The sequence below is a fragment of the Lichenostomus cassidix genome, unplaced genomic scaffold (assembly GCF_008360975.1).
Source record: "Lichenostomus cassidix isolate B80296 unplaced genomic scaffold, HeHo_3.0 HiC_scaffold_529, whole genome shotgun sequence".
NCBI lineage: Eukaryota > Metazoa > Chordata > Aves > Passeriformes > Meliphagidae > Lichenostomus > Lichenostomus cassidix.
Window position 1 is genome coordinate 116,824 of NW_028147264.1, and position 17,899 is coordinate 134,722.

Consider the following 17,899-nt stretch of genomic DNA (forward strand, 5'->3'; position numbering starts at 1 on the left):
TCCCAAGACTTCACCTTCCCAGTTCCCTCTCACTTCTCTCCCAGTTCCATGATTTCCTTTGAGTTTTCTCCTGGGAATTTTTGGGGTAATTCCTGGAACTTTTGCAATGATTCCCAGGATTTTAGCACCAAGAATTCCATCCCCAAATCCCTCTGGATGGATTCCGAGTGTCCTTGATCCCAGAATCCCAGAATAATTTGGGATCCATGGAGCTTCAATCCCATCCCATTCTCAGAATTCCCACAATCCCAGGATGATCCAAATCCATCCTTGGGCATTCCCAGGGATCCAGGGGCAGCCATGGATTATCCAGGAATTCCAGCCCAGCCGGAAATTCCTTCCCAAGATCCCAAAAAATCTCCCCTTTCCCAGGGAATTCCCACATCCCATCCCATTCCCAGCCTTTCCTTCCCCTTTTTTTCCCAGGAAAACTGAGCCTGGAAAACATCCTGGATCCTTCGGAGATGTGGGAAAGGGGAGATTTCTTGGGATTTTGGGAAGGAATTCCCGGCTGGGCTGGAATTCCCGGATATTCCTGGATCTCTGGGAATTCCCAGGATGGATTTGGATCATCCTGGGATTGGGAATTGTGGGAATGGGATGGGATGGGATCGAAGCTCCTTTCCCGGGCGGAATTCCAGGATTCCGTTCCCGACCCTCGGGGATGGAAAATCGGGGTGATGGAGGAGAGGAATCCATGGAATCCATGGAAGAATGGGAATAATGGGAATAATGGGAATGGATTGGAATGGAAATAATGGGAATAATGGGAATAATGGGAATAATGGGATTGGGAATGGATTGGGAATGGAATGGGAATGGGAAAGGCTGGGAATGGATTTGGAATGGAATGGAATAATGGGAAAAATGGGAATGGATTGGGAATGGGAATGGATTGGGAATGGAATAATGGGAATAATAGGAATGGAATGGGAATGGGAATAATGGGAATGGATGGGATTGGAATGGGAATAATGGGAACAATGGAAAAGGCTGGGAATGGGAAAAATGGGAATAATGGGAATGGAATGGGAATGGAAGGGAATGGATTGGGAATGGAATGGGAATGGGAATAATGGGAATAATGGGTATAATGGGATTGGGAATGGATGGGAATGGATTGGGAATGGGAATGGTTTGGGAATGGATTTGGAATGGAAGGGAATAATGGGAAAAATGGGAATAATAGGAATGGAATGGGAATGGATTGGTGTTGCGGTTTGGAGGATGTTGCAGCAGACTTTACCCTAGAGCTTCTCTACCCAGCCCGGTTCAGCGCCTCAGTGCTCCAAATCCTCTGTCCCAGGGCTGGACACTGCGCTCTCACCGGCCAGGGAGCCATAAGGCTAGCTCTGGTTCGTCTGCTTCCACAACCGGCGGTGATAAAGGAGGCGAGGAGGGTCTATGCGTTGTGTCCATGGAAGATGTTTATTCGCATGGTGCAGCAGAGGCCAACGACCTCCCCGAGGCAGAGATGCCTCGAGGGCGAAGGCCTCACATGCTCAGCACATGTGGAGCATAAACACACGTGGAGCATAGACAACAAGATGGCGGAGGGTAAGGGGTTTTATAGGGAAACAGAGAGGGGCAGGGACAGCACACAGGCCCAGTGACCTCTGGGTACAGGGGAGGTACAGGGGCGGAGTTAGGAGTACAGGAACCAATAGGGGAAACCCGAGGGAATGGCCAGGGCCACGTGGGGTTAGGGTATAGGAACCAATAGGGAAAACTGGGGGCGTGGCTAGGACTATATGGAGTAGGGAAGGCAGGACAATAGGTGACAAGTACAGTCGTTAAGAAAGGGGTGTGGGGAACTTGCAGCCATTATCCCAATATTTCCCCATTTTTTACTAAATTAAAGAGGGAAAGGCTTTTCCTAAAAACATTTATAGCAAATTTTTAAACAACAGGAAAATGGTAAAATAACATAATGTAAAGCAATAACAAAATTAGTTTTGCTGTGAGTATGGGGAAAACGATGATGCAGTTGGCTGATTTTGATGTTGGAGTTTAGTACAGGTTGAATTTTCGGACTGCAGTCATGTTTGTAGTCTGTTTTTCTTTTGCTGGGGCTGCTAAGATGAAGGCAGGGTTTGCAGCAGCAACGGGGTTGTCACCGAAGTCTTTCTCAGCTTAGGAGAGGGAGAAAACTTTGGATGCAGCGCAGCTCCACTGGGTGACACACAGCTCTTCCCTGCTGTGGCTCTGCCGGGTCTGGAACAGTTCCACTAGGCCCCAGCACGGCCAGACGGCAGCACAGCTTCAGGGACGCTCTGGCGCAGCTCCACCGGGCTTCGGGGGCAGTGTCTGCCGCAGGGAGCTAGAGGTGCAGCCCCACCGGCTCCTCCGAGCTTGCCGCGGGCAACTGGAGGTGCGGCTCCGCTCCTGGCCAGGCTATAGCTGCTTCTGGCTGAGAGGGAACACCTGAGAGGATGGGAGGAGGGGCCTGCACCGAAGGGAAACACTCAGATGGGGAAGGATCTGTAACCGAAGGGAGCGCCCACCGACGCGGGGGGAGGGGCTACAACGGAACACGAGGGATGCAGGGGGTGGAGCTTCGGCAAGCCCGGGAAAATTTCAAGGGGAAGAAGACAACATGGCGTGCCTGACCATGCGGCCGGCGCCATATTGGAAAACACGTGGAGTCAGCTCGGCTGAGGTTTGGGGCACAGGAAAGGAGGTTAGCAGGGATCTCGAGTTAGAGTGATCAGTTCTAACCCGGGAAAGGGACAAGAGAGGCTGAAAAACGTACGATCAGCTGTCTCCTGAGGGACAGAGGGGGAGCACAAACTGGTGGAGGAGGGTGTGCCACCAACACATGGTCGGCACCATGTTGGGGGATACATGCAGGGGAAGGTGCTTATTAGGGAGAGAACAAGGGTTTTTCACTGCCAGATAACTAAATAAAACAAAACACAGATTAGTTTACTTTATCTCTCGCGCGCAAAAACTTCCCACACAACAGTTGATTCCCCATTCCTTATAAAATATGTCTAATTTTATAAGAAAAACTTCTCCCAAAATGGGGGCACAAAACTTAGGTCTCCCCTTGTTAGAAGTGGGTTTTTTCTTGTCGAGATTTCGCATGGAGCGTGACTCCCTTCACCTCAACAAGATGCCACCTCTAACTCTCCACCCACCCCGAGGCAAAAAGAACAAACTAAAAAGAAAAAAGGGACTCCCATACCAAGCCGACCAGGCCTTCACCGGCTCCCCTCCCAAGGGGCTTTCCAGAGGGCTTACCAAGCACGGAGAATCAAAAAAAAAGCACTCAGGATGGTCCACCGCCGTTCGGCCGACCTCCTTGAAAAGCGCGACTTTTTTCCAGAGGCTACCGGCTGCCCCTTCGGTCTTCTCGCTGAATGCAAGCTTCTCGTCAGGGAAATGGCTTCCCAAATGCGACTACTCCCCTGCCGCAGTTGCGGCTGCAGGGGGACGCTTTCCAGGGTGACTTTTGCCCCACGTTGGGCGCCATTTGTTGCGGTTTGGAGGATGTTGCAGCAGACTTTACCCTAGAGCTTCTCTACCCAGCCCGGTTCAGCGCCTCAGTGCTCCAAATCCTCTGTCCCAGGGCTGGACACTGCGCTCTCACCGGCCAGGGAGCCATAAGGCTAGCTCTGGTTCGTCTGCTTCCACAACCGGCGGTGATAAAGGAGGCAAGGAGGGTCTATGCGTTGTGTCCATGGAAGATGTTTATTTGCATGGTGCAGCAGAGGCCAACGACCTCCCCGAGGCAGAGATGCCTCGAGGGCGAAGGCCTCACATGCTCAGCACATGTGGAGCATAAACACACGTGAAGCATAGACAGCAAGATGGCGGAGGGTAAGGGGTTTTATAGGGAAACAGAGAGGGGCAGGGACAGCACAGAGGCCCAGTGACCTCTGGGTACAGGGGAGGTACAGGGGCGGACTTAGGAGTACAGGAACCAATAGGGGAAACCCGAGGGAGTGGCCAGGGCCACGTGGGGTTAGGGTACAGGAACCAATAGGGAAAACTGGGGGCGTGGCTAGGACTGTGTGGAGTAGGGAAGGCAGGACAATAGGTGACAAGGACAGTCGTTAAGAAAGGGGTGTGGGGAACTTGCAGCCATTATCCCAATAGATTGGGAGTGGATGGGATTGGGAATGGGAGTAATGGGAAAAATGGGAATAATGGGAAAAATGGGAAAAATGGGAAAAATGGGAATGGAATGGGAATGGGAGTGGATTGGGAATGGATTTGGAATGGATTGGAATAACGGGAAAAATGGGAATAATGGGAATAATGGGATTGGGAATGGCTGGGAATGGATGGGATTGGATGGGAATGAATGGAATGGAATAATGGGAAAAATGGGAATAAGGGGAATAATGGGAATGGAATGGGAATGGAAATGGGAATGTATTGGGAGTGGATGGGATTGGCAATGGGAATAATGGGAATAATGGGATTGGGAATAATGGGAATAATGGGAATAATGGGATTGGGAATGGATGGGGATGGATTGGGAATGGGAATGGATGGGAATGGATTTGGAATGGAATGGAATAATGGGAAAAATGGGAATAATAGGAATGGAATGGGAATGGATTGGGAGTGGATGGGATTGGGAATGGGAATAATGGGAAAAATGGGAACAATGGGAATAATGGGAATGGGAATGGATTGGGAATGGGAAAGGCTGGGAATGGATTTGGAATGAATGGAATGGAATGGAATAATGGGAAAAATGGGAAGAATGGGAATGGAATGGGAATGGCTGAGAATGGATTGGGAATGGAATGGGATTGGAATGGGAATAATGGGAAAAATGGGAAAAATGGGAAAAATGGGAATGGAATGGGAATGGGAGTGGATTGGGAATGGATGGGAATGGATTTGGAATGGATTGGAATAACAGGAAAAATGGGAATAATGGGAATAATGGGAATAATGGGAATAATGGGAATAATGGGAATAATGGGATTGGGAATGGCTGGGAATGGATGGGATTGGATGGGAATGAATGGAATGGAATAATGGGAAAAATGGGAATAAGGGGAATAATGGGAATGGAATGGGAATGGATTGGGATTGGAATGGGATTAATGGGAATAATGGGAATGGAATGGGAATGGGAATGGCTGGGAATGGATTGGGAGTGGATGGGATTGAAATGGGAATAATGGGAATAATGGGAAAAATGGGATTGGAAATAATGGGAAAAATGGGAATAATGGGAAAAATGGGAATGGAATAGGAATAGGAATGGAATGGGAATAATGAGAATAATGGTAATAATTGGAAAAATGTGAATAATGGGAAAAATAGGAATGGATTGGGATTGAGATTGGATTCTCCTGGCACAGGAAATTCCCAGGATTTGCAGTTTTCCCCATCCCGTTTCCCACGGATCCATCCCGACCTCACTCCGGGATATTCCCGCTTTTCCCAAGGGATTTTTGGGATCAAACGCAGCCTCGGACAATTCCCAACATCCCAAAAAATCCAGGATTTTCCAGAGGCTTTTCCCTCCCCCTCAGACCGTCCGAATTCCCAAAAAAATGACTCAGACCCTCCGAATTCCCAAAGAAATGACTCAGAGCCTCCGAATTCCCAAAAAAATGACTCAATAGCTTCGAATTCCCAAAAAAAAGACTCCAAGGCATTCCCAAGGCTGGGAATTCCCAAGGATTTCCAAAATCCTCACCCCGTGGCTTTCCCAGGAATCCCCAAATCCCTTTGGGATCAAAACTCCTCCCGCCGCAGCTCCAGGGAATTTCCTAATTAATTCCTAATTAATTCCTCAAGATGTTATTCAAAATGATTTCCTCAAAAATTTTAATTAAGGTCGGATTTTCCCGCCGGGATTCTTCCCTAATTAACGATCTGAGCCAGGGGTTGTTCCGGGAGGGAAAAAATTTGGGAATTTGGGATATTTCTGGGAGTTTGGGGTCAACTCTAGGTTTGTCCTTGTCCTGTGGGATTCTGGGAATTCTGGGGAAATTCTGGGATTTATGGGATTGAAATCTATGGATCCCAAATTATTCTGGGATTCTGGGATTGAGGACGCTTGGAATCCATCCAGAGGGATTTTGCTGGAATTCGGGGATGGCAAAGGGCAGGGAGATCCTTGCTGGAGTGCCGAGATTCCCAGGGAAGCTCCTCGATCCCGAAATTCCTTCCCAGGATGGATCCAACCTCAGGCTGGGAGAGCTGGGAATGGAGGGAATTCCCTGGGAAAGGGGAGATTGCTTGGGATTTGGGAAGGGATTCCCGGCTGGGCTGGAATTCCCGGATATTCCTGGATCCCTGGGAGTTCCCAGGATGGATTTGGGGTTGTGGGAATTGTCGGGGTTGGAATGGGATTTCTGGGATTGAAGCTCCATGGATCCCAAACCATTCCAGGATTCCCTGAATCCCAGGATTCCTCACCACATTCCCATTCCCCAATCCCATTCATGATGATTCCCGGGTGGCACATTCCCGGTTTTTCCCGATCCCATTCCCAGTGATTCCCAATCCCATTTTTCCCGGTTTTCCCGGCGCGGGAGGAGCCTCGGGCAGAGCCATTCCCGTTGATTCCCGATCCCATTCCCGGTGATTCCCGCTCCCGGTTTTCCCGTTTTTCCCGGGGCGGGAGGAGTCTCGGGCAGAGCAATTCCCCATCCCATTCCAGATCCTATTCCCGGTGATTCCAATTCCCGGTTTTCCCGGCTCGGGGCGGGAGGAGCCTCGGGCAGAGCTGTTCCCAGCTCCATTCCCGGTTATTCCCGGTTTCTCCCGGTTTTCCCGGCTCGGGGCGGGAGGAGCCTCGGGCAGAACTATTCTCGATCCCATTCCCGATCCCATTCCCGATCCCATTCCCGGTGATTCCCCGTGATTCCCGATCCCGTTTTCCCGGGGTGGGAGGAGCCTCGGGCGGGGCTGTTCCCATTCCCGATCCCATTCCAGATCCTATTCCCGGTGATTCCCATTCCCGGTTTTCCCGTTTTCCCGGGGCGGGAGGAGCCTCGGGCGGGGCTGTTCCCAGCTCCATTCCAGATCCCATTCCCGGTGTCCCATTCCCTGTTTTCTCGGGGCGGGAGGAGCCTCGGGCAGAACTTTTCTCGATCCCATTCCCGATCCCATTCCCGATCCCATTCCCGATCCCATTCCCGGTTATTCCCGGTTATTCCCGGTTATTCCCGGTTATTCCCGGTGCCCCATTCCCGTTTTTTCCTGGCTCGGGGCGGGAGGAGCCTCGGGCAGAGCCATTCCCGTTCCCTGTTTTTCCGAATCCCATTCCCGGTTATTCCCTGTTATTCCCTGTTATTCCCGGTTATTCCCGGTATCCCATTCCCGTTTTTTCCCGGGGCGGGAGGAGCCTCGGGCGGGGCCATTCCCGTTGCCGGTGATTCCCGATCCCATTCCCGGTTATTCCCGATGATTCCCAATCCCATTTTTCCCGTTTTTTCCCGGTGCGAGAGGAGCTTCGGGCAGAGCCATTCCCGATCCCATTCCCGGTGATTCCCGGTGATTCCCATTCCCGGTTTTCCCGGGGCGGGGCGGGAGGAGCCTCGGGCGGAGCCATTCCTGATCCCATTCCCGATCCCATTCCCGGTTATTCCCGATCCCGTTCCCGGTGATTCCCGGTGATTCCCATTCCCGATCCCATTCCCGGTGATTCCCAATCCCGTTTTTCCCCGTTTTCCCGGGGCGGGAGGAGCCTCGGGCGGGGCTATTCCCAGTGCCATTCCCGATCCCATTCCCGATCCCATTCCCGGTGATTCCCAATCCCGTTTTCCCGGGGTGGGAGGAGCCTCGGGCGGAGCTGTTCTCGGTTCCTCCCCCGGGGCTGCGCTAAGGGCCGAGCGGAGAGCCGAACGGAGCCGAACTTAGCCGATCAGAGCCGAACGGACACTGGCTGAGAGCCGAACGGAGAGGAGAGCCGAATTTAGCCGATCAGAGCCGAACGGAGACTAGCTGAGAGCCGAACGGAGCCGAGAGCCGAACAGAACCGAAGAGAGCCGAACGGAGCGCAGAGCCGAGCGGAACCGAAGAGAGCCGAGCGGAGCCGATCGCAGCCATGTACGGTCAGTGCCGCCCGAATACAGCGGGAATGGGATCGGCTGTGGGATCAATGGGATTGGGAATGGGATCGGCAATGGGATCAATGGGATTGGGATCACCGGGATCGGGATCGGCGGGAGTGTTTGGGATCACGGATCGGGACTGGGATCCGGTCGCTGCCGGCCCGGGACGGGGCTGAGCATCCCCCGGGCCTGCGGCACTGCGCGACCCCAAAGGACGGGGCGGGGAACCCGAAATAATGGGGGGAGACCCCAAATCTATGGGGTGAGACCCCAAAATTAATGGGGTGAGACCCCAAATAACGGGTGAGACCCCGAAAAATGAGGTGGAACCCCAAATAATGGGGGGAGAACCGAAATTAATGGGGTGAGACCCCAAATAACGGGTGAGACCCGAAATCAGTGGGGTGAGACCCCAAATAACGGGAGGGGAACCCGAAATTAATGGGGTGAGACCCCAAAATAACGGGGGGGAACCTAAAATAATGGGATGAGACCCCAAAATAATGGGGTGAGATCGGTATGGGGTCTGGAGAGACTCTGAACCCTAAATGAATTGGGTGAGACCCCAAATTATGGGGTGAGCCGAGTTTGGGGTCATTTAGGGGCTGTGAACCCCAAATAATGGGGTGAGACCCTAAGTCAATGGGGTGAGACCCCAAATAACGGGAGGAGACCCCAAAATAACGGGTGAGACCCCAAAAAATGAGGTGAGACCCCAAATAACGGGGGGAACCCGAAATCAGTGGGGTGAGACCCCAAATAACGGGGGGAACCCGAAATTAATGGGGTGAGATCCCAAAATAACGGGTGAGAACCCGAAATTAATGGGGTGAGACCCCAAAATAACGGGGGGGGAACCCGAAATTAATGGGGTGAGACCCCAAAATAATGGGGTGATATCGGTATGGGGTCTGGAGAGACTGTGAACCCTAAATGAATGGGGTGAGACCCCAAATTATGGGGTGAGCCGAGTTTGGGGTCATTTAGGGGCTGTGAACCCCAAATAATGGGGTGAGACCCTAAGTCAATGGGGTGAGACCCCAAATAACGGGAGGAGACCCCAAAATAACGGGTGAGACCCCAAAAAATGAGGTGAGACCCCAAATAACGGGGGGGAACCCGAAATTAATGGGGTGAGATCAGTTTGGGGTCCGGGAGGGGCTGTGAACCCCAAAATCAATGGGGTGAGACCCCAAAATAACGGGTGAGACCAGTATTAGGGCCGGGAGAAGCTCTGAACCCCAAATGACTGGGGTGAGACCCTAAAATCAATGGGGTGAGACCCCAAAATAACGGGTGAGACCCCAAAATAATGGGGTGAGATCGGTGTGGGGCCGGGAGAAGCTCTGAACCCCAAATCTGTGGGGTGAGCTCAGTTTGGGGTCTGGAGAGGCTGTGAACCCCAAATTAGTGGGGAGAGATCCCAAAATCAATGGGGTGAGACCCACTCACCCCAAAGTAACAGGGTGAGCTGAGTTTGGGGTCAGGAGGGGCTGTGAACCCCAAATAATGGGGTGAGACCCGAAATTAATGGGGTGAGACCCCAAATAACAGGGTGAGACCCCAAATCTATGGGGTGAGCTCAGTTTGGGGTCTGGAGAGGCTGTGAACCCCAAATTAGTGGGGAGAGATCCCAAAATTAATGGGGTGAGACCCCAAATAATGGGGGGGGAACATAAAATAATGGGGTGAGACCCCAAAATAATGGGGTGAGGTCGGTGTAGGGTCTGGAGAGGCTGTGAACCCCAAATCTATGGGGTGAGACCCCAAATAATGGGGTGAGACCCCAAATCTAAGGGGTGAGCCAAGTTTGGGGTCATCTGAACCCCAAATCAATGGGCTGAGATCCCAAATTAGTAGGGTGAGACCCCAAAATTAATGGGGTGAGACCCCAAATGAATGGGGTGAGACCCGAAATCAATGGGGTGAGACCCCAAAATAACGGGGTGAGACCCCAAATAATGGGTGAGACCCCAAAATTAATGGGGTGAGATCGGTATGGGGTCTGGAGAGACTGTGAACCCTAAATTAGTGGGGTGAGTCCCCAAATCTATGAGGTGAGACCCCAAATAATGGGGTGAGCCGAGTTTGGGGTCATCTGAACCCCAAGTCAATGGGGTGAGACCCCAAATTAGCAGGGTGAGGCCCCAAAATTAATGGGGTGAGACCCCAAATAACGGGGAGAACCCGAAATCAATGGGGTAAGATCCCAAATAATGAGGTGAGACCCCAAAATAATGGGGTGAGCCGAGTTTGGGGTCACTGAGAAGCTCTGAACCCCAAATCTATGGGGTCACCGCGGTTTGGGGTCGTTTAGGGGCTCCAAACCCCAAATCTGTGGGGTGAGCTGGTTTTGGGGTCACCCGAACCCCAAATCTATGGGATCACCCTGTTTTGGGGTCAGTTAAGGGCTCCAAACCCCAAATCTGTGGGGTGAGCTGGTTTTGGGGTCACCTGAACCCCAAATCTATGGGGTCAGCCTGTTTTGGGGTCATTTAGGAGCTCTGAACCCCAAATCTGTGGGGTTTGCTGGGTGTGGGGTCACCCGAACCCCAAATCTGTGGGGTTAGCTAGGTTTGGGGTCGTTTACAGGCACTGAACCCCAAATCTATGGGGTCACCCCGGTTTGGGGTTGCTTAGGAGCTCTGAACCCCAAATCTGTGGGGTCAGCCCGTTTTGGGGTCGTTTGTTCCATGGGGTGACCCCATTTGGGGTGAGGAGACTCTGACCCCATAGAGCTCTGGGCCTGCTGGGTTTGGGGTCAGCAGGGTTTGGGGTTTGGGGTCAGTGAGGTTTGGGGTTTAGGGTCAGTGAGGTTTGGGGTCAGCAGGGTTTGGGGTTTGGGGTCAGTGAGGTTTGGGGTTTGGGGTCAGCAGGGTTTGGGGTCAGTGAGGTTTGGGATTTGGGGTCAGCAGGGTTTGGGGTTTGGGGTCAGTGAGGTTTGGGGTTTGGGGTCAGTGAGGTTTGGGGTCAGTGAGGTTTGGGGTCAGTGAGGTTTGAGGTTTGGGGTCAGTGAGGTTTGGGGTCAGCAGGGTTTGGGGTTTGGGGTTTGGGGTCAGTGAGGTTTGGGATTTAGGGTCAGTGAGGTTTGGGGTTTTACTTGGGGATGTTTCCACTTCCCAAATAACCCCAAAATCCCACAAATAACCCCAAAATTCCACCCAAAAACCCTAAAATCCCACAAAAATAACCCAAATCTCACAAATAACAGCAAAAATCCCACAAATAACCCTAAAATTCCACCAAAAAAACCCCAAATCCCACAAATAACCGCAAATCCCATAAGCCCCCATAATCCCACCAAAAAAAACCCCCAAAATTCCACAAAACCCCCAAAAATCCCACAAGAAATCACCCAAATCCCACCAAAAAAATTCCCAATTCCCATAAAAAACCCAAATCCCACAAAAAACCCCCAAAATCCTGCAAATAACCCCAAATCCAACAAACAACAGCAAAAATCCCATAAATAACCCCAAAATCGCACAAATAACCCCAAATCCTACAAAGAGCAGCAAAAATCCCACAAATAATCCTAAAATTCCACTAAAAAACCCCAAATCCCACAAATAACCTCAAAATTCAACAAAAAAACCCTGAAATCCCACAAAAAATCACCCAAATCCCACAAAAAAACCCCCTAAAATCCTGCAAATAACCCCAAATCCCAAAGGATTTTTCCTCAGGATTTTACCACTTCATGAAAATTTTGGGACATTTTTGTGGGATTTTGGGATTTTTTGTGGGATTTTGGAGTTTTTGGTGAGATTTTGTGGGATTTTCGTTTGGATTTTGGGGTTATTTTTGTGGGATTTTTGGTTTTTTTTTGGTGGGATTTCAGGCTATTTGTAGGATTTTGGGGTTTATTTGTGGGATTTGGGTTTTTTTATGGAATTTCAGGGCTTTTTGTGGGATTTGATGGTTTTTTATTGGGATTTGGGTCTTTTTTTGTGGGATTTTCGGGGTTTTTTGTGGGGTTTTGGGGCTTTTGGGGTGAGAGTTGGTGTTATTTATGGGATTTGGGGTTTTTTTGTGGGATTTTGGGGTTTTTGTGGGATTTGGGATTTCTTTCGGTGAGTTTTGGGTTTATTTATGGGGTTTGGGATTTTTTTTTGGTTGAATTTGGGGATTTTTTTTCTGGGATTTGGGTTTTTTGGGTGAGTTTTGGGGTTATTTATGGGATTTTGGGTCTTTTTTTGTGGGATTTTTTGGGTTATTTGTGGGATTTGGGGTTTTCTGTGGGATTTTTTGGTGGGATTTGGGGTTTATTTATGAAATTTTGGGGTTTTTTTGTGGGATTTGGGGTTTTTTGTTACATTTGATTCTTTTCCCACGGAATTTTTGGGTTTTTTATGGGATTTGGGATTTATTTATGGGATTTTGGGGTTTTTTAATGGGATTTGGGGGTTTTTTTTGAGGTTTTTTTTGTGGGATTTGGATCTTTTCTCACAGAAATTTTGGGGTTTTTCGGTGGGATTGATTTTTTCAAATGGGATTTGGGGTTTTTTGTAAGATTTGAGTCTTTTTGTGGTGAAATTTTGGGTTTTTTTGTGGGATTTGAGTCTTTTTTCGTGGAAATTTTGGGGGTTTTTTTTGTGGGATTTGAGTGTTTCTCTGAGTTTTGGGTCTTTTCCAGTGGAATTTCGGGGATTTTTGTGGGATTTGGGATTTTTTTTTGTTACGTTTGATTCTTTTTCCATGGAATTTTGGGGTTTTTTTGTGGGATTTGGGGTCATTTGTGAGATTTTAGGGATTTTTTTGGTGAGTTTTGGGTCATTTCCCGTGGAATTTTGGGTTTTTTTGGTAGAATATTTGGGGTTTTTTGTGGATTTTTTTGGGTTATTTTGTAGAATTTTGGGGTTTTTTGCAGAATTTTGGGATTTTTTTGTGCAATTTTGGGGTTTTTTTGCAGAATTTTTGGGGTTTTTTGCAGAATTTTGGGGCTTTTTGGTACAATTTTTGGGTTTTTTGTAGCATTTTGGGGTTTTGGTGCAATTTTGGGTTTTTTTTTGCAGAATTTTGGGGTATTTTAGTGCAATTTTGGGGTATTTTTGGGGAATTTTGGGTTTTTTTTACAGAATTTTGAGGTTTTTTGTAGAATTTTGGGATTTTTCGGTGCAATTTTGGGGTTTTTTTGCAGAATTTTAGGGTTTTTTTTGCAGAATTTTGGGATTTTTTGTGCAATTTTGGGGTTTTTTTGCAGAATTTTTGGGTTTTTTTCCAGAATTTTGGGGCTTTTCGGTACAATTTTTGGGTTTTTTGTAGCATTTTGAGTTTTTGGTGCAATTTTGGGGTTTTTTGCAGAATTTTGGGGTTTTTTTGCAGAACTTTGGGGTTTTTTAGTGCAAATTTGGGTTTTTTTGGGGATTTTTTGGGTTTTTTTACAGAATTTTGAGGTTTTTTGTAGAATTTTGGGATTTTTCGGTGCAATTTTGGGGGTTTTTTGCAGAATTTTTGGGCTTTTTACAGATTTTTTTGGTTTTTTTGCAGAATTTTGGGTTTTTTTGCAGAATTTGGGGTTTTTTTTGCAGAATTTTTGAGGTTTTTCGCTGCAATTTTGGGTTTTTTTTCCTGTTTTCTTCCTCATTTAGGATATTTTCGGGATGGGATTTGGGATTTAGGGATTTAGGGATGATTTGGGGATTATTTGGGGTGATTTGGGATGAAATCTCCTAACGCAGAACATCTGGAGCAGCAGCTGGCTGCCCCTCCCCCCCCCGCCCCGCCCCCCTTTTTTGGGATTAAAGAGATTTTGGGAATCGCTGAGAGCAGAAAATCCCAAATTGCCAAAATCCCAAACTGCCCGGGAGGAGAGAGGAGAGAGAGAGAGCGGTGGGGAACCCAAAATTATCCCAAAATTATCCCAAAATTATCCTAAATCCTGAATTTCCATCCCGAAAAATCCCCAAAAACCCCAAAATTATCCTAAATCCCAAATCCTGACCCCAAAATTATCCCAAATCCTGAATTTCCAGCCTGAAAAATCCTAAAAATATCCCAAATCTCAACTCCTGACCCCAAAAAACGCCAAAATTATCCCAAATCCTGAATTTCCATCCCGAAAAATCCCCAAAAACCCCAAAATTATCCTAAATCCTGAATTTCTGACTCCAAAATCATCCCAAATCCTGAATTCCTGACCCCAAAAAACCCCCAAAACCCCAAAATTATCCGAAATCCTGAATTTCAATCCCCAAAAATCCCAAAATTATCCTAAATCCTGAATTCCTGACCCCTAAAAACCCCCAAAAAACCCCAAAATTATCCTAAATCCCAAATCCTGACCCCAAAATTATCCTAAATCCTGAATTTCCATCCTGAAATTATCCCAAATCTTGAATTCCTGACCCCAAAAAACCCCAAAATTATCCCAAATCCTGAATTTCCATCCTGAAAATATCCTAAATCCCAAATCCTGACCCCAAAATTATCCCAAAATTATCCTAGATCCTGAATTCCTGACCCAAAAAACCCCAAAAATATCCTAAATCCCAAATTCCTGACCCCAAAAAACCCCAAAAACCCTAAAATTATCCTAAATCCTGAATTCCCACCCGGAAAATATCCTAAGATATCCAAAATCCTGAATTCTGATCCCAAAAAACCCCAAAAAACCCCCCAAAATTGTCCTAAATCCTGAATTTCCACCCTGAAAAGATCCTAAATCCCAATTCCTGACCCCCAAAAACCCCAAAATTATCCCAAATCCCGAATTTCCATCCCGAAAAATCCCAAAATCATCCCAAATCCTGAATTCCTGACCCAAAAAAACCCCAAAAAAACCCCAAAATTATCCTAAATCCTGGATTTCCATCCTGAAAATATCCTAAATCCCAAATCCTGACCCCAAAATTATCCTAAATCCTGAATTTCCATCCTGAAAATATCCCAAATCCTGAATTCCTGACCCCAAAAAACCCCCAAAACCCCAAAATTATCCTAAATCCCAAATCCTGACCCCAAAATTATCCTAAATCCTGAATTTCAATCCCGAAAAATCCCAAAATTATCCCAAATCCTGAATTCCTGACCCCAAAATTATCCCAAAATTATCCCAAAATTATCCTAAATCCTGAATTCCTGACCCCAAAAAACCCCAAAAACCCTAAAATTATCCCAAATCCTGAATTTCCATCCTGAAAATATCCTAAATCCCGAATTCCTGACCCCAAAAACCCCCAAAAAAACCCCAAAATTATCCTAAATTCTGAATTCCTGACCCAAAAAACCCCAAAAATATCCTAAATCCCAAATTCCTGACCCCAAAAAACCCCCCAAAACCCCAAAAAACCCCAAAATTATCCTAAATCCTGAATTTCCATCCCGAAAAATCCCAAAAATATCCTAAATCCTGAATTCCTGACCCCAAAAAACCCCCAAAACCCCAAAATTGTCCTAAATCCTGAATTTCTGACCCCAAAAAACCCCCCAAAACCCCGAAATTATCCCACATCCTGAATTTCCACCCTGAAAAGATCCCAAATCCTGAATTCCTGACCCCCAAAAACCCCAAAATTATCCCAAATCCCGAATTTCCATCCCGAAAAACCCCAAAATTATCCCAAATCCCGAATTTCCATCCCGAAAAATCCCAAAAAATCCTAAATCCCGAATTCCTGACCCCAAAAATATCCTAAACCCCAAATCCTGACCCCAAAAACCCCCAAAATTATCCTAAATCCTGAATTTCCATCCTGAAAATATCCTAAATCCCAAATCCTGACCCCAAAATTATCCCAAATCCCAAATCCTCATCCCAAAAAACCCCAAATCCTAAATCCTGACCTCAAAATTCCCAAATTTTGACCCAAAAAAATCCCCAAATCCCAAATTCCCATCCCCAAAAGAACCCCAAAACCCCCAAATCCTGACCCCAAAGGTATCCCAAATCCTGACCCCAAAATTATCCTAAACCCTAAATCCTGATCCCAAAAAAACCCCAAATCTCCATCAAAAAAAAATCCCAAAAAAACCCCAAATTCCCATCCCAAAAAAATCCCAAATCCCAAATCCTGACCCCAAAATATCCCAACTTTTGACCCCAAAAAATCTCCAAACCCCAAATCCTCATCCCAAAAAAACCCCAAATCCCATTCCGAAAAATCCTAAATCCTCATCCAAAAAAAAAAAAAATTCCCAAAAATCCCCAAAAAATCCCAAATCCTGACCCCAAAAATCCCCAAATCCCAAATTCCCATCCTGAAACAATCCCAAAAAAATCTCCAAAAAAATCCCAAATCCCCAAAATCCCAACTCCCAAAAAAACCCCAAATCCCAAAAAATCCCAAATCCCCATCCTGGAAAAATCCCCAAAACCCCAAATCTCAAATTCCCGTCCCAGAAAAACCCCAAATCCCAAATCCTGACCCCAAAATTATCCCAAATCCCAAGTTCCCATCCCAAAAAAATCCCAAATCCCAAATCTCCATCCAAAAAAAATCCCAAAAAAACCCCAAATCCCCAATCCTGAAAAATCCCAAATTCTGACCCCAAAAGTTCCCAAATCCCAAATCCTGATCCCTAAACATCCCAAAAATCCCAAATCCCAAAAAATCCCAAATCCCAATCCTGAAAAATCCCAAATTCCCAATCCTGAAAAATCCCAAATTCCCATCCCTGAAAAATCCCAAATTCCCAAATTCTCAACCCTAAAAATCCCAAAAAAAACCCCAAAAAACCCCAAAAAACCCCAAAAATCCCAAAAAATCCCAAATCCTAAATCCCCCAAAAACCCAAAAAATCCCAAAAAAACTCAAATCCCAAAAAATCCCAAATCCGCATTCTGGAAAAACCCCAAATCCCAAATTCTGACTCCAAAATTATCCCAAACCCCAAATCCCCATCCCAAAAAATTCCTAAATTCCCAAACCCCAAAAGTTTCCAAACCCCAAATCCTGATCCCTAAACATCCCAAAAATCCCAAATCCCAAAAAATCCCAAATCCCAATCCTGAAAAATCCCAAATTCCCAAATTCTCAACCCTAAAAATCCCAAAAAAACCCCCAAAACCCCCCAAAAATCCCAAAAAATCCCAAAAAATCCCAAAAAATCCCAAAAAATCCCAAATCCTAAATCCCCCAAAAACCCAAAAAATCCCAAAAAAACTCAAATCCCAAAAAAATCCCAAATCCGCATCCCGGAAAAACCCCAAATCCCAAATCCTGACTCCAAAACCATCCCAAACCCCAAATCTCCATCCCAAAAATATCCCAAATTCCCAAACCCCAAAAGTTTCCAAACCCCAAATCCTGATCCCTAAACATCCCAAAAACCCCAAATCCCAAAAAATCCCAAATTCCCAATCTGGAAAAATCCCAAAAACCCCAAATCCCAAATTCCCGTCCCAGAAAAACCCCAAATCCCAAATCCTGACCCCAAAATTACCCCAAATCCCAAATTCCCATCCCAAAAAAATCCCAAATCCCCATTAAAAAATCCCAAAAAAATCCCAAATTCCCATCCCTAAAAATCCCCAAACTCTGACCCCAAAAGTTCCCAAACCCCAAATTCTTATCCCAAAAATATCCCAAATTCCCAAACCCCAAAAGTTCCCAAACCCCAAATCCTGATCCCTAAACATCCCAAAAATCCCAAATCCCAAAAAATCCCAAAAATCCCAAATCCCAAAAAATCCCAAATCCCCAATCCTGAAAACTCCCAAATTCCCAAATTCTCAACCCTAAAAATCCCAAAACCCCCAAATTCTCAACCCTAAAAATCCCCTAAAAATCCCAAAAAAATCCCAAAAAAACCCCAAAAATCCCAAAAAAACCCCAAAAAATCCCAAAAAACCCCAAAAAACCCCAAAAAACCCCAAAAAACCCCCAAAACCCCACAGATCTCGGAAGCCACGGGTGAGTTTTCCC

General features: G+C 47.0%; 1 protein-coding gene across 1 annotated transcript in view; it reads left to right on the forward strand.

The window, feature by feature from the left end:
- Nucleotides 1–7,963: 7,963 nt before the first annotated feature.
- The window catches only part of LOC146423942 (protein EFR3 homolog B-like), a gene marked incomplete at its 3' end in the record, with an annotated part of 61,669 nt that continues 51,733 nt past the window's right edge, over nt 7,964–17,899 (forward strand). Inside the window, exon 1 of the mRNA XM_085044195.1 lies at nt 7,964–8,033. Within this exon, the coding sequence (XP_084900321.1) occupies nt 8,027–8,033 (7 nt within the window). The remainder of the gene's footprint in view (nt 8,034–17,899) is intronic.